The 21,476-nt window shown below is 39.9% G+C and overlaps 3 protein-coding genes across 7 annotated transcripts; 1 reads left to right on the top strand and 2 right to left on the bottom strand.

The window, feature by feature from the left end:
- Window positions 1–193: 193 nt before the first annotated feature.
- On the bottom strand, window positions 194–6,564 carry LOC116717583 (myb-related transcription factor, partner of profilin). 2 transcript variants are annotated; one of them, XM_032559071.1, is made up of 4 exons: window positions 6,439–6,564; window positions 5,443–6,156; window positions 3,061–3,486; window positions 194–2,988 (listed from the first exon to the last, which is right to left on the bottom strand). In XM_032559071.1, exons 2-4 carry the CDS (start codon window positions 5,696–5,698, stop codon window positions 2,180–2,182), a joined length of 1,491 nt encoding a protein of 496 aa, XP_032414962.1. In that variant the 5' UTR covers window positions 5,699–6,156; window positions 6,439–6,564; the 3' UTR covers window positions 194–2,179. The 2 variants fall into 2 exon arrangements, with proteins under 2 accessions (XP_032414962.1, XP_032414963.1); XM_032559072.1 differs by having other exon boundaries at window positions 194–2,982.
- Window positions 6,565–9,295: 2,731 nt separating this feature from the next.
- On the top strand, window positions 9,296–10,527 carry LOC116717584 (trypsin-3-like). The gene is made up of 5 exons (XM_032559073.1): window positions 9,296–9,429; window positions 9,508–9,664; window positions 9,756–10,009; window positions 10,084–10,220; window positions 10,303–10,527. Exons 1-5 carry the CDS (start codon window positions 9,390–9,392, stop codon window positions 10,450–10,452), a joined length of 738 nt encoding a protein of 245 aa, XP_032414964.1. The 5' UTR covers window positions 9,296–9,389; the 3' UTR covers window positions 10,453–10,527.
- Window positions 10,528–13,243: 2,716 nt separating this feature from the next.
- On the bottom strand, window positions 13,244–21,244 carry LOC116717521 (zinc finger protein 616). Of its 4 annotated transcripts, none has more exons than XM_032558967.1 (4): window positions 21,115–21,244; window positions 19,402–19,475; window positions 19,095–19,260; window positions 13,244–17,876 (listed from the first exon to the last, which is right to left on the bottom strand). In XM_032558967.1, the coding sequence occupies exons 1-4, from the start codon at window positions 21,157–21,159 to the stop codon at window positions 14,574–14,576; spliced, it is 3,588 nt and encodes a 1,195-aa protein (XP_032414858.1). In that variant the 5' UTR covers window positions 21,160–21,244; the 3' UTR covers window positions 13,244–14,573. The 4 variants fall into 4 exon arrangements, with proteins under 4 accessions (XP_032414858.1, XP_032414859.1, XP_032414861.1 ...); XM_032558968.1 differs by having other exon boundaries at window positions 19,137–19,260; XM_032558970.1 differs by lacking the exon at window positions 19,402–19,475 and having other exon boundaries at window positions 21,115–21,240.
- Window positions 21,245–21,476: the final 232 nt, after the last annotated feature.

The following is a 21,476-nucleotide window of genomic DNA, read 5'->3' as shown; positions in this document are numbered from 1 at the left end:
TTTAACCCTGTTTCTATAAGTTACGTACACTTTTAATTATCGCAAACAATTCAAGGACTTGGATTTATTACATTTCTATCATTTCAATTTTTTAAATGACCACAAACTTGGATTCATTAAAATAAAATGTATACCTCGGTAATATATAAATGACTTTTTATATGCTGTAACAAATCCACAAGTGAACAATGCGTTGTTTTTATGCAGCTCATAGTTGTATTTTATTAAGTTTAGTTACATTTCATCTGATGGCATCTATCTACAAAATATAACTTGTGCAAAACTACATAGATGATGGCCATTTAATGCTCCTCTGTAACTATTTACAAACACGTCCATGATACTGCATGCAAGATTATCAATAGCTGCAAGATACTAATGAATGCTTTAAAAGTTCATCATAAACACGAGCTGAAGTCTGAATCATACTGTGATGCGTAACAGTATTTTTTTCATATATATAGCTATATATATATATTTAAAAAGGCTTTAAAATATAACAATTTTGTCTCAAAATGCACCTTCAGAACATAGCTTAATGTTGTCCAGACAAAACCTGGAAAAGTATAACGAAAACTATTGAAACAGAACAAGCAAGTGGTGACTAGGCATGGGCCAGTTAGTAGTATCATCAAAAAACCACAACATACCAGAGAAAGTATCACATTTAAGTTTTTTCCCAGCAGTAACGGCAGGTCGGCCCTTCTTTAACTTCTTGCTGCACACTGCCCATCTGCTGATTTCTAATTTTTTTTCTGACACAAGGAAAAACCAATGTACCTTTTAAGAAATATTACCAGTTTTCCTGTGGAAACTATAGAATCACAAAAATTTTGCAAACTTTTGTAAAAAAAAAGAAAAAAAAAGAAAAGGTTTTAAGACAAATACTGATATGAACAATCATAAATAAATCATAGTTTTCATAAACTAGTTGGTAGAGGCCCTGATTCTGCTGCCAAGTGAACCCGGGTTTTGAAAAGTCAGTTTGAAAACCCTTTTACACACAGTGCCAGAAAAAAAAACTACTGATTGGAGGCGAAAGGGAGACCCTCCCCGACCTATTGCTGTAAACTTAAAGAAAGACAACAGTGGCTCAGGGGTGGAAGTCCGTCCCGTACCCAGTGGGTTGACGCCCCGTCTGTCTCTGTCGTCGAGTCCTTCCGCAAGACATTTCACCTGGCTTGGCTGCTGACGGTGGAGCCATCATTGTGTGAAAAACGGATTCTAGTGTAAAGCGCTTTGGAGTCCTCAGACTTGATAAAGTGCTGTACAAACATAGGCCTGTCACCACCTAAGGAAAAGTCGTTTATAACATAGAAACTTGCCTGTTGGAAAATATTTTTGGTTACAAAGAAACATGGATTGTCATGGTGTGGAAACTAAAAAAAGTGCTATGTTTTGTTCTCATTAAGGTAAAACTTCAGCTGACAGCTTGTTTAACTAAAAGCTCAAATTGAACTAGGTTTCTTATATTTCCTTTAAATTTTCATGTTAATACTCTGAAACTTGGTATTTTCACTGAAGCTTATCATGAAACGAGTGCCTCATTCCAGCCCATGCCTAGTGGCGACCAAATGCCCTGAATAGAAGTGCCACCATTCTGGTTCAATGTGATTTTCTTATTTTCCCTAACTTTGTTTCCTTTTAGTGAGGGAGCAGAAAATCCAAAAAAGCACAAGCATACATTAGAAGGTACTTACAAAAACTGCAAAACTACAATTTATGGAAACAAGTGCAGATCACAAGTACTTTATGATGATGATGATGATGTAAGTTAGTTAGGAAAACCGAGTCAGGATTGAATCTGTAAGTGCATCACTGAACTTTGCAGAGAAACATGCGAACTGAGTATCAGAGACCATAGTAATCCTGTTTTTTTCTCTTAGAAAAGTTTGTAAAGTGAATCCATCACTTTGTTGTTTAAATATTTTCTTACCACAGATTTATGCACACATTTTTGTGGTACCAAGGGTAATGTAAAGGCCACCCTATTAACGTGAGTCTACTTCAACAAACTGCTTCAGTCCTTTCTGTAAAACAGACCTAAGTACACAATGGCTTACGGATATGGAGTGAGATGAGAAACAGGATATATAACTAGCATTTTTTTACAGAAATACTGCAAGTAAAAAGAGCATCACATTTTCAAACATCGACAGTTTTTTTTTTAAATACATTCTCAGCGCCGTCTCCTGCGCCTGTGGTCAAGAGCTCTCCCTCGTCGCGGTCGGTGCAGGTTTCCGCTTGTGTCTGCGGCGGGGTCAGGGGGAAAAGTGCCGTGTATTTCTGGGGATGATGGCGCTGATGCTGCCGCTGGCTGATTATTAGAGTGCTGGGTTACCTGCGGCTGCTGTTGTAGGTGCATGTGATGCTGCTGCGTCTGCTGCAGATGCTGTTGCTCTATGTGCTGTAGCTGCTGTGGCTGTAAGTGCTGCTGTTGCTGAGGCATTTGTGAGGGGTGCGCTTGTTGTCCTCGATGCTGCTGGGGCTGCGGTTGCTGCTGGGCTTCCAGCACTCCCAGAAGCCTTTGCAAGAGGACATTGTTTTGCTGCAGACTGACTGCTAGTGCCTCTTGTGAAGCGACGAGGGTTCTCATGTCCTGTCTGAAGCTTTCCCCGAACTCCCGCAGGCTCTTCTCCACCCGATTCCCCAGCTGAATCGCAGCCTCCCCTAAGCCTCGGAGCTCATCTTCGAGCCACGAGCTGCGGGGCGGGGCTTCAAGAGGACCCTGCTGCGTCCCGAGTGACGGCTGGGGACTGCTGGGCTGGGGGCTGCCATTCAAGAAAGGAGCGCTGTAGAGAGGAGAAGGAGGCAGCCATCGTTCTGACGTAGGAGGGGGTCCGATTCCCAGACCCAGACCCAATCCCAGTTTGTCATCTATGCTGTTTTCCACCGCCTCACACTCAGGCTCCCCCATGTCTCTCTCACGCTCAGAAATGTCCTCCTCTTTCTCCAAAGCATCCCTGTCTGATCCATCCACTCCTACACCTGCGTGATGGGACCAGAAGTTACTGCAAATCTAGCTGCACCAAAAAAAAGAAGAAAAAGATCTGTTGTTACCTGGGTCAGAGTCCGGGAAGCAGGGGAAAATAGGCTTTGGTCTGCTGCTTTGCTTCTGTCTCTGCTGCTGGAGCCTCGGACTCGGCTGAGAGGAGCGCCCGAGCATCGACGCCCCCCTGCTGGACGGCAGGTAGCAGCTGCGGTGGCGGGCATCTGCCAGCCTGCCTCCGTTGCGCCGCTTCAGGTCGTCCCAGCGCTTCTTGACTTCTCGAAGCGTGCGCGGCACTCGGGACACGGCGTTGACCCTCTCCAGGATCCCCGCCCATATGCGCTCTCTCTCTCTCCGCCGGAGTCGCCCGGCGGGACCAAAGAGTTCGCCCTCGCACCGGGTGACTTCTGACACCAGCACCTCCAGCTCCGCCCCGCTGAAACGACTCTTCCTTTTACCCGCTCCGCCAGCTGCCAGCGCCGCCGACATGGCTCTGTCTGTGGAGAAAAGTCATATTTTTACCTACACTGAATTAAAAAAAACTTTCTTTTTCAAATTGTTAGACATGAAATCAGAAAAACCAAAAATTACCTAAAGAAGTTTACTCTAATTTCTGTCAAACAAAACATGTTTAATTGGATTGTAATAATCATGGATAATAAGATGGCACATTTTACTTAAGTGATCAATTTGCAAAAACACAAACATCTAATGTGAGATTCATTATTATATATTTTTGCTTTAAAATTTTTAATCTAAATTTATACCTCTAATCAACATAAACAATATGATTTTGAACACTGGTCCACTAGGAAAAATAATTTTAACTTTAACAGTGCTTAGGTTCATCTTGGTCTGTTTCTTTCACTTAACTAGTCATTAGCAAGTAAATTTTAATATGTATTTAATATGTATTGTGATTCCTACAAAATTTTGATTTGAATCGTCTTCTACTCTGTAAACTTTTTACAATAAATTAATAATCTTAAATAAACACAATGTACATTTAAAGAAATCTCAAAGTGCTTAAATAAACAGAATTCTTATTCATAAAAAAATGTTCAAGGAAAACATAGGAGTCAGTCTTTCGGTTGTTTTTAGTTACCATTTGGGGACGATTAGTGATAAAACCTCAATACAATTTGCTGTTGCTGCCAGACATTAGTACAGCTGAAATGATTTGCAGGTCAGTGTAGGTAGGGGCACTATTTTGTAACATTTATGAACATTTACCACGTATTTTCACTACATAGAATGTATCTAGAGTCACAAAACCACAACCTCTTGAAACATATAGTAAAACACAGACACAAGCCTGTCATAGCATAGAGAATTAACAAAAAATACCAAAAGGCCAGCTCTTATTTATATGAAATTTGCCATTAACTTGTCCTATTCCATGCACTGCACTATGCTTCCAACATGAACATGGACTGCTGAGTTATGTAAAAAAAAAAAAGAGTAAATAAATAAAATACCTTCTGCATTTAGTACACTCAAAGAACATTATAAGAACGTAGGAGCAAAGTGAAATGTAGTCATAATAATTTTAATTAAATAATTTTCTGTTGATTATATTGTTTCTGTTATAATTCTGAGTCACATTTGAAAATACAAGACTTATAATTGACACAAAAGATTTGTAGGAATGTACTTTTGTTTAATATTTACTTACATAAATGACTCGTTTCAACATTTTTAGATGGATAAAGTAATGTCGAAAGATGTTTCTTTCCCCTCATCGATTAAAGCACAGCTTTTTGCAACAAACAAACTGTCTTTTTGATTTTAAAGATAAACTTAACTGCATTTCAGAACAGCGTATACAGAGTGTAGAAAGAAGATGAACTAACTAGTAGCAACAAATCTTAGAATGGCTTACATGCCTGACAATAATTTTAGTTACAAACAGTTTTCAAATCCATGGAACGTTTAATTTTACAACTCCAAACTTAAATATTGTTATTGGGATTTGATTTTATTTAGAGCTGCATAATTGTAAAGAGAAATTAAATTCTGCCTTATTTTCAAAATTTTTGGTGCGCTTGAATTTATCTCCTCATAATCATCCTATACTACCAACTGTCTTCTAGAAACACCTAATTCATAAAAAGTCCATCTTACAGTCATTTAATCTCAGCATAAACAGTTTTTTTTAGAACATCAGTGGCTTAATCAGAAAAACATCCAGACTTTTCAGAGTTGATTTGTTTTTGCCAGAAGCGCTGTGGTGATTGCAGCAGGCGCAAAACAAGATCCTCTGGTTAAACTGCAAATCTACAAATCTCTAATTTTGCTCAACTTCGTGAAAACACATCCCCACAGTGAACCATGATGGTGGCAGCATCATTTTGTGGGAAAAGCTTTTCTTCAGTAGGAACAGGGAAGCTGTTCAGAGTTGATTGCCGATTTACATAGAAACAAACAAACAGCCCTCACTTTTACAAACTTACTTTGCTCAATGGTCAAAAGGTCATCTGATGACATGCCGGGGGCCATAATGTTGGGATGCACCACTACCACGTTGAAGGGAAGTCCTCCAGGTAAGGCGCTGGTCTGGTCACAGCTGTTCTCCGAGTCTTCATCCTCCCTGGGGAAGCCGTTCTCTGAGGCTGCCCCTCCAAAGGCTCCCTCCGGGGACTCCACTTTGATGTGCATGGGAGGTGATTGCTCGTACAGCAGCCCCCCCTCCTCGTAGTACTCAGTCATGGATCAGACCTGGTTTAGAGCAGAACTGACTGGCGGGCCAATTCTGGTACTGGCAGCCCCCTCCCCATTAACTGCAGCTCAAAGCTTCATACAAAGCTTGCATTTTAACATGGCTACAGTTGCACAGACACTCTGAAGTGATTTTATTTTATTTTTCCTTTTTGGAAATATAAAATGTAACTATTTTTAAATACTGTTTTAAACAGTATCCCTTGAAAAAAGTCTAAGTCATACTTGAAGAATGGCAATTAAAACAATCATGTTCTCTGATTGTACATTTATAGACACATTACTGTCTATTTGTGGCACCTTCAGTCCATTTCTGCCATTCTCAGCTGCACTGTTGTGTTATTACTCCCACATTGAGGGTGTATAAGGTGCAGGTTGGGGGGCTACATGAACCCCTCCATCTGTCTGACACACAGCAGCATCCTCCAGGTGGAGACTCTCCTCTAGATCTGAAACACAAAACAAAACATTGCTAACAGTTGGGCTGCACAGTCATGATACCGCTGCTTGCCCATTCAAAACGCCGTTTCTCCTGCTCTGTGTCGCATCGCTGCGCATTTTGTTCTGCACAACATCCGCAATGGTTGCGCATTCCGCATACATTAAGAGATGGTGTTGAAATGGAGCTAGCTGTTAGCCTGAGCTGCGGGGCAAAGCAGCAGCTTCCTGTGAGCTGTCAGCGTCGAGCTGGGCTGAGGCGGTTAATGGGGGGATAATACGGTGAGTCCTACCTGAAGACGAGTCCACATGGGAGGTGAAACCAAACAACAACACTGAAAAAGCTCCTGTTAGCAGCCGATACAGACCCGGAGACTGTCGCTTAATATCTACGTCATTGGTGGGCGGCGTTCAGGAACAGTCGGCTCGAGGCTTCAAGTTTTTTTTGTTTTTATCCGACATGCCTAAGCTTGACTAAAATGATGCCTTTTTGGAACATTTGCAGTGCTGTGGGAGAAAATACCAGCACCTCTTCTTCATCTCCACATTTCATTATGTCAGGACCACAAACTGCAATGTATTCTCTGTGCTTTTATTTGACAGACCATCACAAAATAGAACATATGAACTGGAAGAAATGTTTTTTTTCCTATACAAAAATCTGCAAGGTGTGGCATGCGTTTATATTTATTTAACGTTTATATTTATTTAACGTTTATATTTATCTAACAGTACATCCAGTTATCTTCAAACGTCACATAATTAGTTCTTCTTTGTGTGATTTAAATTCAATGAATACAGCTGTTCTCTGAACATCTCAAATATTTGTTAAAGAACAATAGTTTTTAAGCAGAGTTAAGATTCCAAAACAGCTTTAGGACTCTGAAGCTGGTCTAATTTGATGGGAAGATGTGATGGAGCTAAATACTAGGCAGTGTTGGGAGAAACAAGAAGATAACACTTAGTGTGTAGCCAGACTTACTATAAAGTAATAAAGCTCCACACACAGTCATATTTTAGAATGACCAGACCTAATTCCAATTGAAAATGCAGGCAAAGATGTGCACAGCTTGCAGACATTCGCTAAAAGATGTCATAATTTCCACAAAATATGGGGACTGAATACAAAATCTCACCACACTTTTCAGATATGCAACACAAATATGAGCCACTTTGAGTAAGGCTGACACATACAATACAACTGCAATAGAGGCTTAAGACCGCAAAATGGGAAAAAATTAAGAAATATGTAGACTTAATACTATACATAGTGTCATATTTATATGTAAATTTATATTTATACAAAAATTTCAGAATTAAGGACCAAAACAACTCTCGGAATCACTGACTAGAGCAAGTAGCGCAGTCTGAAACCTAGAAATATTATGTTTAAACAGAAATAAATAAGTAAGAGTTTTCCTTTGTTCTGCTCTTGACCAGCCTAAAAATGCAGATTTCCAATGCAAAGACAGATTTTATGACTTTTTTATACTGCATCTGCATGTTAAAACTATTAACTTTAATTTATGTTAAATGGTGAAAAGCCAATTAAGGTGCTTACAAGTATGTCAGAATTCCCCAAGTAACTATTTGTATTTGGATGAAGCAGCATAATTTTCACACGTCACATTAGTTGATTTCTTAGAAAAAAGAAAGTAAGTTCTTGCTCTGACCAGCTGTGTTAAACATACAAAGATAAGGAATTTGTCCAAAGGCAATCTCTCAAAGTACACAAGATTGTAGGTTTAAAAACTTTTGGTTCTTCTAACTTTTTCAAATGACCAACAAACACAAAAATGTTGTATTTAATAAACAAAACCAACCATTTTAAATTACTTAGAGAATAACACTAGACATTTTAACTTATTTGTGTATTTTGCGGCGAGAAGGACATAAGTTGTGAACTTAAGAAATATATAGAATAAATAATATCGGAAATTACTCAGACGAGCTTCAACATCCGTTATTTAAGACTTTAAACAAATACAGAGCGTATATATTTTCTCGCTAAGATTGGATCCCCAAATGCTCAAGTTATATTTTGCAATATAAAAAGTTGCTAGATTTTGTCGTAAAAATAAAAGAAACAAGATGAACAATTTAAAAAACTTTAACTGTATTATTCAGCTGCAAAATTAAGAAAACTGTTGGAGGTAGAAATATGTCTATTTAAAAAGTTGCAAGGTTGGGTTGACACTGAGCTAATACTTTGTTTAAGCACCTTTTAGTTCAGTTTCAGCATTCAGTCTTATTGGAACACACCTGCCACTAATTTTAGGGACTCTATTTTAATTCATTTAACATCTGGTGATTTACACTCTTTAACCAAAGACAGTTTTGGAGAGGTTTCAAAGGCTCAACATGATGTAATTATACAGCTGTATCAGATGGAACCATAATTTCTGTCAAACTGGATGAAATCATAAACATTTCCAAACAGTAGTTAGTTTTGACCCAAAACATTTACTGTTAACTAGAAACCAAGTATGACAAGGGATTTTATTGTCCACACTGTCCACACGCAAAGTAACAAAAGAATTGCTTTAACTGAGAAAAGCTGAAAGGTTTTGGAATGGCATAAGGAGAATTCATGTGTAAATTTGGCAGAATTTTTGGGGGTCAGATGAAGAGAAGATGTGATAACAATCTGATAGATTAGAAAAAAAAATTATACAAACCAGAGCGATGGAAATATTGCCAAAACAATATGTGGCATTTCATGGTGATAGTCAAAGAAGACTGAAAGCAGAAATAAAATTAAAAAATTCATTTTTGAAGGGTATACATGTTTATGAAAAAGCAAGTTGTTGCAGATTTCTCTTTAGTAGACTTGTTTGATTTTTCATGTGAGTGGTGCAGAATGTCACTTCATGATGTAAAAACGTTTGAAGTGATTAATGTGGAACTCATTTTTTACGTGATCAAATCTGGAAATTATGACTGGAATGTATACACATCTAGGAGCCACCGTAAGTCTTAACATATTTGATTTTAAGAGCACAGACATATTAAAGAATGTTAGACAAGTCAGTTTAAAAACTGGTGATATGTGGGATTCTGTGTTTATTTTTTATCTTCGACCAGGAGGCTTTTTCCCAGGTGAGATAATATTTAATCACTGAGCAAGTTAGATGGAAAAACCTTGAGAGCGGGGACTGATAAAGAGCGGTGAAGTTAGAGAGTTCCCCTCTATATAAACCCACTGAATCTGCTCCAGAGGTGTGTGGATTCATTAAGTGCAACCATGAAGTACTTCATTCTCTTGGCTCTTGTTGCTGCAGCTTGTAAGTTCCTCCCAAGGATTCATTTATTCTTGTATTATATTAAGCAAGGTTTTAAAAGTCTTACACTTTGGTTTACAGATGCTGCTCCCCTTGAGGACGACAAGATCATTGGTGGCTACGAGTGCAGGAAGAACTCTGTGCCCTACATGGTGTCTCTGAACGTTGGCTACCACTTCTGTGGAGGCTCCCTGATCTCCAGCTCCTGGGTGGTGTCCGCCGCTCACTGCTACCAGTCGTAAGTCAATCATCTGTGGATTTAGCTCAAAAGAATCTCTTACATTTCACAAAGTTTCAGGATACATGTGCAACCTTCCTTCTCTCTGCAGCCGAATCAATGTGCGTCTTGGCGAGCACAACATCGCTGTCAGCGAGGGAACAGAGCAGTTCATCGACTCCTCAACTGTCATCCGTCACCCCAGCTACAACAGCTTCACTCTGGACAATGACATCATGCTGATCAAGCTGAACTCCCCTGCTGGCCTGAACAGCTACGTGAACACCGTGTCCCTGCCCTCTACCTGCGCCAGCGCCGGCACCACCTGTCTCATCTCTGGATGGGGAAACACCCTCACCTCTGGAAGTCAGTGCCTCATCATTTATATACAATGCATTGTAGTTTCGTATGGATAGTCATATTTATTTATGATGCTTTAGCCAACTACCCTGATAATCTGATGTGCCTGGATGCCCCCATCCTGAGCGACGCCAGCTGCAGGAACTCCTACCCTGGAGAGATCACCAACAACATGTTCTGCGCCGGATTCCTGGAAGGTGGCAAGGACTCCTGCCAGGTAGAACATGAACAAAAAACAGCATTTGGTAAAACAGGTACATCTTCAGAAGTCTTTAACTCATACCTTCTCTGTGTTTCAGGGTGACTCTGGTGGCCCCGTGGCGTGCAATGGTGAGCTTCAGGGCATTGTGTCCTGGGGTTATGGCTGCGCCCAGAGGGACAGGCCTGGCGTCTACACCAAGGTCTGCAACTACAACACCTGGATCCGCGACACCATGTCCTCCAACTAGATGGAAAATAAAGTCATTGAGATCTGTCATGAAACTGAAGAATCTGACATTATGACAAATAAATGGTGAAAATAATGTTCTTGTTTGTTTTATTTCCCTGGATAAACAATTTCCTTTTCTAAATCAGCACAAAATAAACTAGAAAATAGAAAGCTATGATTAACAAAAACAGATTGCACACTCATGCCAACATTACCATCACATTTGGCCAAAGATAATAAAATGCACTCTTCACTTTAAATTGAATCTGAGTAACACACTACAACTCCAACATAATCTGCGCCAAATTCCTAGAGGGAGGTAAGGACCCCTACCTCATCTTCTCTCCTCTGTGTATCATTGTCTCCCGTGGCCCCAGGACACACAAGCTATAGGGCAGAGTGGCCTGGTGTTACAGCTGTGCCATGAGAAAAAGGTCCGATGTTCATGGCAAAGTGTGCAACTACAACATCTGGACTTGCAACATCATGTTCTCAAACTGAGTTAAACAAATATTGTCCACGCTGGATCTGAAGAAACCTACAATATGACAAACAATAAATGGCTTCAATTCACATCTCTACCTTTGCTTGCTTCACAACATCCACCACTGAGAAAGCTTACCAGCTATAAGAACTTCTCTAAATTAATAAAATATAGAATAAACTATCTAAAAACATAAAATAGTCATCTATAATTGATGAAAACTGACCACTGATTCTTTCCACTAGTAGATGACAAAGATTATCATGCCATTTATTAAAGGCACAGCCACTGAGCCTCAATGTGCTGTAAGCTACAAGAAGGAAAGCTCTGCCTGTTGTCTGTATTTTTGCATTGAATGTCAGCTTAGATTAGTCAGACATTTTGGTGTTTCTGGATGGTGTCCTGGAAAAGATGCCATCTGGGTGTTCTGACGTGCTGATGAGAAACGTCAGTGACTATGGAGTGCGTTCAACCATTTTGTTAGCTGGCGGGGTACGGTACTGAGGAATCTCCTCCCTGATCTGAAGCACAGTGCTTTTTTATGGCGAGCAAAAAAGCACTGTTTTACATCACAGCATGCTAATTTAAACACCAAGTGTCTCATAATGTGATGCCAGCCCAAAGGTATACGATCAAATTTGTGTATTGTATCCACAGAACTGGTTTGTTATGTCTTGAAGACTTTGGCGAACAGAAGGTCGGGGAATTTGATCTGCGGTTGGATGGGACTGCCAGACGGACCAGGTAAATCCTAATGAGTTGTGAGGATGAACTGGGAACACCTGGAATGGACATGGACTCTGAAAGGGGATTCCATTGCAGACAGTTTTTAGAGGCTGAAGGCTCCGGGGTAAGGCTGTACGTATACCTTCTTGCTCACCTGGATTAAAAAGAAAAACAAGCTCACAAGAATGTAAAACACATCACAAATTCCTCTTGAAATTACTAGTTTTACATCACCGCAGTACACAGTGTGGCTAAACATTACACAAACACAATTTCAAACAACTCAGAGAAATATTCAGGAGCAAATACTCTTTTTACTTTAAAATAGCAGATTAAAGGACCATTAGCATGTAGAGTTGATATCAAGAATTTACAGTCGCTGTACATATAGAAACATTTTTTTCTCATTGTCTCGCAAATAGATTATATCTATGCCATGTCCTCCAACTAAGCAGACACATTTGGAAACGTGCAGCATGAAGCCATCTGTTAAATAGATACAGGGGATGCAAACATCAGCAACCCATGCCAATGTGACCAATAGATAATTAAAATTACATACCGAATTTTTCTGTTGGTTTTTACTTTGTTCATTCTTCTATGGTTAATTGTGCTGACAATTCCACCCTGACTAGCCTGACAGAATTTAAAAGTGATATAGTGTACAGAATAAGCAAATTTAAAAGACACTGCATTAAAGCAAATGTGCATATATTGTATACAAAAAGTCAAATTTAGTTATGTACACAGATTTAAAATTGATTTAAATTCATACATTTTAAATTGTTACAGCTGTAATACAAAGAACAATGTTTCACAACACAAAATAAAATGTAAGCTTGGAACTACATTAATTAAGGGAAGGATGAAAGGAGATATGTATCAGGTTCTTAATAACAATCTGAATATGAAAACATTTCCAAGCAAGACCCAATCAAAGAAACCCAAAGAAAGTTGTAACTGGTTTGAAAGAAAGAATGTAAATCTGCTAAACTCACTCAATCACCTTACTGGTATATAATAAAAAAATCAGTGGAGATAAATTTAGCGAGCGTAGAAAATACCCTGTGGAGTTTCTAAGAGTTTATGAGAACGAATGTGTCAAAGTCACACCAAAGAAAAACATGACTAGCTTCCCCATACAGAAAATGTCTTGATGTTAGTAGTTATTAAAAAGGCTTCTCCAGAAAACACTTGAAAAATGTTAGCAGTTTCAATACTTAAAATTCCTACTACCCTTAAATTCATAGATTTCTTAGGTTGTTACTGACGACTGGTATGAATTTATATCAACGCCTCATTGCATTTAATACTTATTTTACCAGCTGTATGCAAGTTCTAATAAAAGCAAACTCAATCAGTAATTTGTGTTGAATGGACAAAGAGATCTGCACACTGACTTATGATTTGTATCCGTTTGTCTGATGAAGAGCCAAATATTAAATCCTGCAATGTTCAAGCATCTTTGTTTTTTCAAACATTTTACATGTTCCAATAACTTTATTAGTGTTGGACTGTCAAGATTCCTCTCATCTTCAAGAAAATAAAAGGATGAATCAACCACATCCTCACAAAGTTTTATAAGCATAAAAAAAGACAGTTTTATGTGGAAAAAGAAACTTTATTTTTAAGACAAACTATAGCATAAATTTATACACAACAGAACAAAATGTGTTTCTTAAAAAAAACTGTATTTCATGGTTCCAAAATACTCAAGGCAACAAGACAAGGAGCAAAACATTAATGTTCTGCAAGAGTTCAGATACTACAGGAGGGGCATGTTTGTCGACCAGTGTACTGATCAGGATATTATCAAATTGAAATCCATCATAACGAACATGTACAAAGCCGGTAATCAGTCTTAAAATCTTAGAAAATACTGATGAGTGTCTGCGACCAAATCACTTTTCATTTCTGATTGTTCCCATAGAAATAAACCAAGTCCAGAAAACACCAGGTGGATGTTCAGTTCACAGTGACATTTCACGATCAATTACACCCTCTGCAATTGACTGTCAGGAAAAATATTCAGCCATCAATTCAAAGTAGTATGCTTACAGAACCAGCTCATGTTATTTTAGAACAGGCACATAAAACAAAACTTTCTCAAGCCATTATTAAATTCCTGATGATCAAGAAGAAGATTCTTGGGGGGCTATTATGCTTTTTCTATGTAGAGTAATTTATGCGTAGCCAAACACATTCTTCAGAAACAAATCCAATCCCACTGTTAAATATCGGAGTCTGGTGAGTAACTCATCTACCCAGAACACTAATAATCCAACATGCTTTTTTGACACACAGCTACAGTTTTAGACATACTTGAGCAATTTTAAAGTTTTAGATCTAAAGGTTTTCAGGTAGTTTGTTCAAACTGACAGAAACTACGTTGACAAACTAAGGTAAGGCGCATATACAGAATAAACTTTAACAATTAGGCATGGGCTTGTCTCCATGAATACGAAAATCTATATGACAACCTTGTGTAAAAATATCTATGTATTAAGAAAACAAACAAAATAGAATAAGAGAATATTCCCAAACAACCAAATAGGTACTTATCAGTACGAGAAAAAGAGACAATTTTAAACGCTTAATAGGCCATTCAAGAGCAACATTGTGCCCCATTTCTTTTTTGTGATATAAAATTTTATACGTTATGAAGATGTAACTTTTTTTAAAACCTCAGTATACCTTGATGGCATTAACCGGCCCATGGCTGATAGCATAAGCAGCTTTATACCGTTTTCATCTTTTTTTTAAGGATCTCATGTTAAAAGGGAAGAACCATACATAGTCATCTTTCTAAATTTAAGCTGGTGTCTATAGATTATCCTATGATTCCTTCAATGTAAACTCTTAACCATAACCTTTCAGTGGAACTGGTCTAACCTGTGTAGGACACTGACAAGTGTTTAAAATGTATTATTTTAAACCAGGCCTCTTGCGTGGTCCATATAATGGTGAAATAGGTCTGAGACTGAAGGAAATATAACTCCACACACAGCACACTCTAAACTGTCTGAGGAGTCTTTGTTTGATTTGCTGGTATTGTGAGTCCGGGTTGAGTTCACATGTTTTAGGAGTGTAGAAGGTTTTCCAGGGCCATTTTCTTTAACTTTGTTGGTGCCAATTAAATGTTTCCTGTTGGGACAATGAGTAGAATAATTTACGTCTAAAGGTTGCATTGGAGGATTTAGATCTGGGTGTTTTTGTGAGGAGTATAAAACAGAGCTAGTTCTGCCAGCAGATGGTGCAAATTCGCTAGGTGGGGCAATTTTGGCTCTAGACTGAGAACTGTGAGCATCAGTGAGCAACACTAAATTGGGCTCCTTGCGTAGGTCTAGCACTGACGAATGGCAGAGCTGATGGGTGAACAGCAGATCAAGAGTCCCAAAGCTACATGTGCACTGCTCGCACTGATAAGGCAGTGAAACTTTCTTTGGCCTCTCTTTGATCCAGTGGTAGTCGGGGTGCTGATTCATGTGCTCTCTGTAAGAACTGGCGAATCGGAAACCCTGCCCGCACCGGGGACACGTGAAACGGCCGCTTGGCTGCCGATGGACCCTCTGGTGAATCCATAGTTTCTTCCAGCTACCCAGCGTCTTTCCGCACTGGGTACAGGGGAATGTCTGGTTGGGAGAATGGGTGAGCATGTGGGCCCGCAGTCTGCCCATGTGCCGGAATTGACGCCCACAGCTCGGACACAAGTATTTCCTGGGATCGGATCTGTTATCCAACTTGTTTAGCTTTGAGACAACATACGAGACAGGCAGAGGGGGGCTGATTGGGATCTGAAGTGGCTTGCTTAAGTGAGCGGGGCGTCTTTTACGAACAATGCTTTGCTGTTTTTTCTGGGGTTTAAAATCCGAAGGCGTGACAAGAGGTGGACTGTTGCATTTCGAAGTGCTATGCGAAGGCACTCTGTAACGAATCATCGACATCATCTCCTCCTCTTTTATTGAGCTGAACACGTTCCTTTCCGCTGTGCATCGAGTCCGGTGGGCTTCGAAATCAGACATCACGCTGAACAGCTTGTCACAATACAAGCAGCGGAACAGCTTGGTGCCCGTGTGCTCCTTCATATGATTGTTGAAGTTCTGCAGGTGTTCGAAAACGTTCTTGCAGATGTAGCACGTGTACGTCAGCAGCGGCTTTATGCGTCTGTTGGCTTGGGAGTCGTTGCTGCCACTTACCGGTTTGCACGGGTGGTTTTTGGCATTGCTGTAGTGGGAGAAGGACTTCTCGCAGCGGGTGCAGTTGTAGCGCTTCACAGTCCAGTGCGTCAGCTCATGCACGCGGAGGAAATAAGACTGCCCGAAAGCTCTTCCACATATGTCACACTTGTAGGGCTTCTCTCCCGTGTGGATGCGGACGTGTCTCTTGAGGGCGGACTGGAATGGGAACGTCTTGCCGCAGTACTGACATGTTTTACTGCTTTTTTTCTCTGCAGATTCCTTCTGAATTTCCTGGGCACTCTTGTTGCTTCTGGGTTGGCTTAGATTTTCTATTCTCCTGTTGGGATACATAAGGGCTGACTCGTTCACCCCCTGAGTGTGTGTCTCCATATGTGCGGCGAACTGCGAGATGGAGACTCTTATTTTGCACAGCTGGCATTTTTGATACATGTTGTTCTTTAGGTGCATCTTGAGATGGAGATTCAAGTTGGAGTTTTTGGTAAAACCTTTCCCACATTCTGGACATTTGAAGGGCCTCTCTCCTGTATGAATGCGCTGATGGACGATCAACTGAGACAGAAATTTAAATAGACGGCCACAGTAGCCGCATTTTAGCATGTTTTTGCCCCCTTTTTTAACATAAATGATATTATCGTTGACATCTGAGTTGGCTTCTGTCTTCACATTGCCACAGTCAGGTTTCTGTTCAACTTCAGGGGTAGCCTCCTGTTTTTCTACATGGTTGTTGCTTGTGGAAACCTTAAAAACTCTTCTCTTTCTTTTGCCACCTTTCTTACACCTGTAGACTGTATGAGCCCTGTTTGGTAATGTAACTGAGGTGTCTGCACTGTTTTGAGAGGCATGGTTATCTGACACAGGAGGTAAAGCATTAACCTCTATCTCAATATTCTCAGATTTCACAGTTATAGGTTGTAGTGTTTTATCAGAGGATGATTCTAAAGCCATGCCAGCCGTTTCTGCCCTCTGCACATCTGCATTTACTGGATGATCAGATGAATTAGGAATTTGTAACTGAGACTCCTCGCTGCCATTTGTCTTCAAGGACTTCTTTATATCAGAGCTTTCCGTTTGAGAGGGATCTACTAAATCTAATCTGTTCAGATCCTTTCCAGGACTCTTTTCGGGCTCTGGAAAGGATTGCAACTCTTGTACCAAAGGCTCATCAGCATTACTGTTCCTATCAGTCTCCTGTTTATCAGCACTGTTTTCCACCTGTTTATCCGTCTCTGCTTCCCCTGCATCAATGCTCAACACTGGTGATCCCTCTATGGAATCATCCAACTTTGCCACTTTGGCTGGAACATTCTCATTAACCAGAGGCTTAGTCCTTCTTCTCCTCCTAATGCCATGATTGTATATTGGGTTACTGTCGTCTGTAGAAGTCCCCTCTGTTATCCTTATGTCAGTATTGCCATCAGAGTTTCCGTTCTCCATTGAAGGGTGTTGCTCTCCTCTACTTCTCAGGGTCCATCCGAGGTTATTAGATCGACGAGGTGTGGGCATCTTTGGAGCAGTTTGCTGTGAAGTTGTAGATTCAGATTTTTTTGGTCGTCCTCGTCTTCTTCTTACCTGCAATGTGACCTCACCATCTACTTTGTCACTCAGGACAGCGTCAGAACCTGATTTCTCATCTTGAGATGATCCACTGATTACATGACGGTCTGAATCACCAGTGATGTGGTTGACTGAAGCTGCTGACAAAGCTATCGTGGTGCTGACGTCCTTATGCTGATCTGCATCACAACTAGCAGTCTCTGAATTCTTTTTCTCTTCAGTCAAAGTCTGTTTGCCTTTAACATGCCTACCACGTCTTCGTTTGGCCCTTTTCTTATATGTTGGAGAGTTCACAGAGGTCAGCTGAGGTCCACTGTCCATCCCCATTTGTGACAACGCGTCCTCACTTGGCTGACATTTTAGGTCTGCAATTGTAGAGCTCGTATGGACGTCAGACTCCATGTGTTCTGACGCTCTTGGAGCAGACCGATTTAGATCTGTTGCACTCATGTCCTCTCCGCACCTCTCATCCCCAGGTGTCTGTTGAATAATGAGGTAAAAGAGGCTTTAATGTACAAGTGGTCGGTTGGAAAACTCTCCAAAAAATTAAACAAATTTATGATCCACTTTTACCTTTCTCATGCAACTACAGCATGCAGATAAATAGGTTAGCTAATAATGCAAAGCCATGCAAAAGACTTGATCGCACCCAAACATTTTCACAATCTGCCACACATTACAACCAGAAACCACAATGTATTTTATTCATATTTAGGCTCTGTCCACACTGGAACATTTTTTTTTTCCTAAAATGAAAATATTTTTTAGCATTTGTGCTCCATATCTAAAGGGAAACTGCTGCAGGACCTCAATAAAGCTTTTACACATTCTTATTTATTTTTGTCCACTGTGTTTACAGCCAACCTCGTGTTGTGGCTTTATGCAAATGTTCCACACACCACAGACTTACAGGTCTGTGGAATAAAAACAGGCTTTTTGAATTAAACCATTTCTGCAAATGGCTCCATGAGTACGAGGCAGTTTTTTGAAAAAGACAAAAACATTCCAGAATGGATGGGGCCTTAATATAATAAGCAACACTACATGGTGGCAGCACCATGCTGTGGGGATCCTTTTTTTCCCCAGCAGATGCAGGTAAGTTTTTTAAAGCTGACAGAAATGTGGATAGGGCGACAAAGAAAGTAAACTTGTTAGAAGCAACAAAACTGTTGAGACTGGAGCAGATATTCACATTCCACCACTGCATTGACTTAAATATCAAGCCAGATCTACAACTGAATGGTTTACATAAAAACATATTTATGTGTTGAAATGGCCCAGTCAAAGTTCAGATATAAATCTAATTGAAAATCTGTGTGAAATATTGAAAACTGCTCTTGGTAATTTCAAAAATACTTTAGAATGCAATTCCAGGGAAAGGTGATTCTGTAAAATACTGACTTGGGGTGAATATGAATGCCATGCATGCTACACCTTTTGGGTTTCTATTTCTAAAAAAAATAAAAACCAGGCATCCATTTGCTTCAATTTCACAATTACACACTACTGTTAGCTGGTATTACACATAAAAACCCGATAAAATGTTAGTGTTTGAGGATAAAATGTTTAAATGTTCAAAGGGCATGAATACTTTTGCAGGTTCCCATATGTACATATAATATGATGTACTTTAAAATTAAAACTGTATACATGCACTGCTAAAACTGGCGAGTTTTCAACATCAGCACTTTCTTATACCTCTTGCTTTCCATGCACTTTTTTTTTTTCTTCAGTGGCTACCTGCTTGCAGTCTGATGGAGCGTGAACAAAACTGCAGGGGGAGCTTGCAGAAGTTAAATCAGATTCTGTATTTTGATCACCGCTTCCTTTGCCGAACGACATTTTAGTCCCCATGGCAAAAAGTCTGCAGGACAGAAAATGACAAACAAGCAGTGATGTGAAATGCAAGAACAATATAATTATAATGTCTGACATCAATATGTAGCATTTACAGCAGAAAAGCATGAAAAACGTGCCACAGTGGTGGTTTGTGTCAGCAGCTTACAAGTAGTTGTTTGCATTGTGCTTGTATGAAGATGATAAACAAGCATGGGCATCATCGTTAATGGTGGTATAAATCTGAAGCAGACAAAGGAATCTTCATTGCATATCAGTGGGAGAAAACATAAAATATACTATTCTATACAGCTGTAGAGGTTACAGTTTTTACTTAATAATGAGCAACATAACCTTATTACGTTCAATGTAACTTGTCTGCTGTATGCAATATCCACTAGCTGCAACATTAAAAACACTGAAAGCATCAGGTCCGTTGAGAAATTGTCTGACGACAATTTTGATTTAGACTGATCAGCAATCAGCAAACTGGAAAACAAAACGTACTTCTTTTTCCAGTAAGTGGATACATGATGCATCAGACGTAACTTTGAAAATAACAACTCTTTCTGGTGCACGAGTCGCTACTGAGGGAAAACTAGTGAACTGAAGCTGCGACATGTGCAGCAGTTCATGAAGCAAATGCATCAAACCAGTCTGCTGAAGAATGGTTTGGTTACGTGAATGCTGCTTTGGATCTGTCTTCCTTTGGGTCAATCATATGGAAAAAACAAGTGTGTCACTGAGTGGGTTGTCCCTACAGAATGGTGTTCAGTTTTCCAAACACCTACAAACTTATCAGTCAATCCCAGCATCTGTTTTGCCAGAATGCAAAAATGTGCATTTTGTATTAGTTTGCACATTTTAAAATATTTCATTTGACTTTATTAGTAGATTTTAGTAATGCTTTGAGAGAGTGGATGTGGGTCATTTTACAGAAATTGTTTGATTTTATTTTACTATGAGCAAGTCCCTGTTACTCAAAAAGTTCATTAAAACAACTATTTTTGCTCTTTCTATAGGACTTGAATAAAATCGGTATTTGCAGACATATAATGAGATTTCTCATCTCATTATAAATGTTTCTAAATTAAACACATAAAAACACGACTTTTTACAGAATAACTATTGGTTAGTTGGAGATTATTGATAACGCATCCCTAAATAGCTCATTTACACGTGGAGACGTGCTCTAACAAAAACACAGTAACGTGTTCAAAGCACTGCACATGACCAATAAATAGAAAAACACGGGGGAAACTGCAAGTCAGGATGTAGAGGCTGCTGCTAACATCAGCCCGCTCTTCTCCTCCATTGAACATCTGATGGAGACTTCCTGACTAACAATGACTTGTGTCTGTGCCTCATATTTAACCCCATTTATACCGATCAGACAAAATGGCACAAACGTGTTTCCCCAAGCCTTTCAGTAAGGCTTCACCCCTGAATCCAGATACCAGTTAACATTAGAAATTAATAGCAGCATGACCAACAGTGAACGTGAGGCATTTACGGTTCTGCAGGCCAGTTAGCTAGCTCGGTTTCCTAAAACGTCGCAGGCCAACCGCACCAACCCGTTAACCCCAGCGTCTACTGGCAAAACTTTGTTTATAAACAATAAGGAGTGAGTGAATAGTTTTACAGCTGCGGTTCGTGGAGCGTGAAGGGTGGAAATAAACACAAAGTGCCTGCCTTACACTGCACTGCCTGCGTGGGGTAAAAACCAAGTCGGGATTGGTTTCTGCGTCGCGTGCACGAAGCGTTGCTCCGCTAGCTAACACTAGCTAACTCAAACCTGGCTCTCTCTCTGAGGCTGTTTGGCAACTTTCTGCGGTGTAACAGTGACCCAGACGCGGAGTTGCATACGGGAACAAGGCGTTACCTTCTTTTCGGGCCAGTTTTCTGCAATACGACACTCGTTATCCATGCACAAAGCAGCCAGACTAATGCTAATAGCGCTGTGGGGGTTAACAGAGCGTCTGCTTCCCGTTCCGTCGGAAATGGGAGTATTCTCCTAGAGAAATAGCAAAAACTGCACCAAGTCAAGTCCCAAGATGTTTCCACAGTAATGAGGAATACTACAACGGGCTCTTGACAAAACAGAGCAATAACTAGACGGCTATATTTAAAAAGACGCTGACCGGAATGCATGTTTTAGGAATAATAACAGCATACACGAATATGTTTTACTTTGAATATATTCCCTAACATTTTGGACACAAATTAAAATGTGTAGTGTGCAAA

Source organism: Xiphophorus hellerii, chromosome 3 (assembly GCF_003331165.1).
Source record: "Xiphophorus hellerii strain 12219 chromosome 3, Xiphophorus_hellerii-4.1, whole genome shotgun sequence".
Lineage (NCBI taxonomy): Eukaryota > Metazoa > Chordata > Actinopteri > Cyprinodontiformes > Poeciliidae > Xiphophorus > Xiphophorus hellerii.
Note: the sequence above shows the minus strand (reverse complement) of the source record. Positions and strands in the feature narration are given on the sequence as shown.

What these genes read in the sequence shown, in the direction of transcription:
- LOC116717584 (XM_032559073.1), top strand. Translation starts at nt 9,390, where the DNA reads ATGAAGTACTTCATTCTCTTGGCTCTTGTTGCTGCAGCTT. An exon ending in GGCTCTTGTTGCTGCAGCTT is followed by an intron (nt 9,430 to 9,507) that starts GTAAGTTCCTCC and finishes TTTGGTTTACAG; the next exon opens with ATGCTGCTCCCCTTGAGGAC. An exon ending in GTGGCAAGGACTCCTGCCAG is followed by an intron (nt 10,221 to 10,302) that starts GTAGAACATGAA and finishes TCTGTGTTTCAG; the next exon opens with GGTGACTCTGGTGGCCCCGT.
- LOC116717521 (XM_032558967.1), bottom strand. Translation starts at nt 21,159, where the DNA reads ATGGATAACGAGTGTCGTATTGCAGAAAACTGGCCCGAAAAGAAG. An exon ending in CACAATGCAAACAACTACTT is followed by an intron (nt 19,261 to 19,401) that starts GTAAGCTGCTGA and finishes TCTGTCCTGCAG; the next exon opens with ACTTTTTGCCATGGGGACTA. An exon ending in AAGTGCATGGAAAGCAAGAG is followed by an intron (nt 17,877 to 19,094) that starts GTATAAGAAAGT and finishes ATTATTCAACAG; the next exon opens with ACACCTGGGGATGAGAGGTG.
- LOC116717583 (XM_032559071.1), bottom strand. Translation starts at nt 5,698, where the DNA reads ATGACTGAGTACTACGAGGAGGGGGGGCTGCTGTACGAGCAATCACCT. An exon ending in CCTTTTGACCATTGAGCAAA is followed by an intron (nt 3,487 to 5,442) that starts GTAAGTTTGTAA and finishes TTTTCTCCACAG; the next exon opens with ACAGAGCCATGTCGGCGGCG. An exon ending in CTTCCCGGACTCTGACCCAG is followed by an intron (nt 2,989 to 3,060) that starts GTAACAACAGAT and finishes CCCATCACGCAG; the next exon opens with GTGTAGGAGTGGATGGATCA.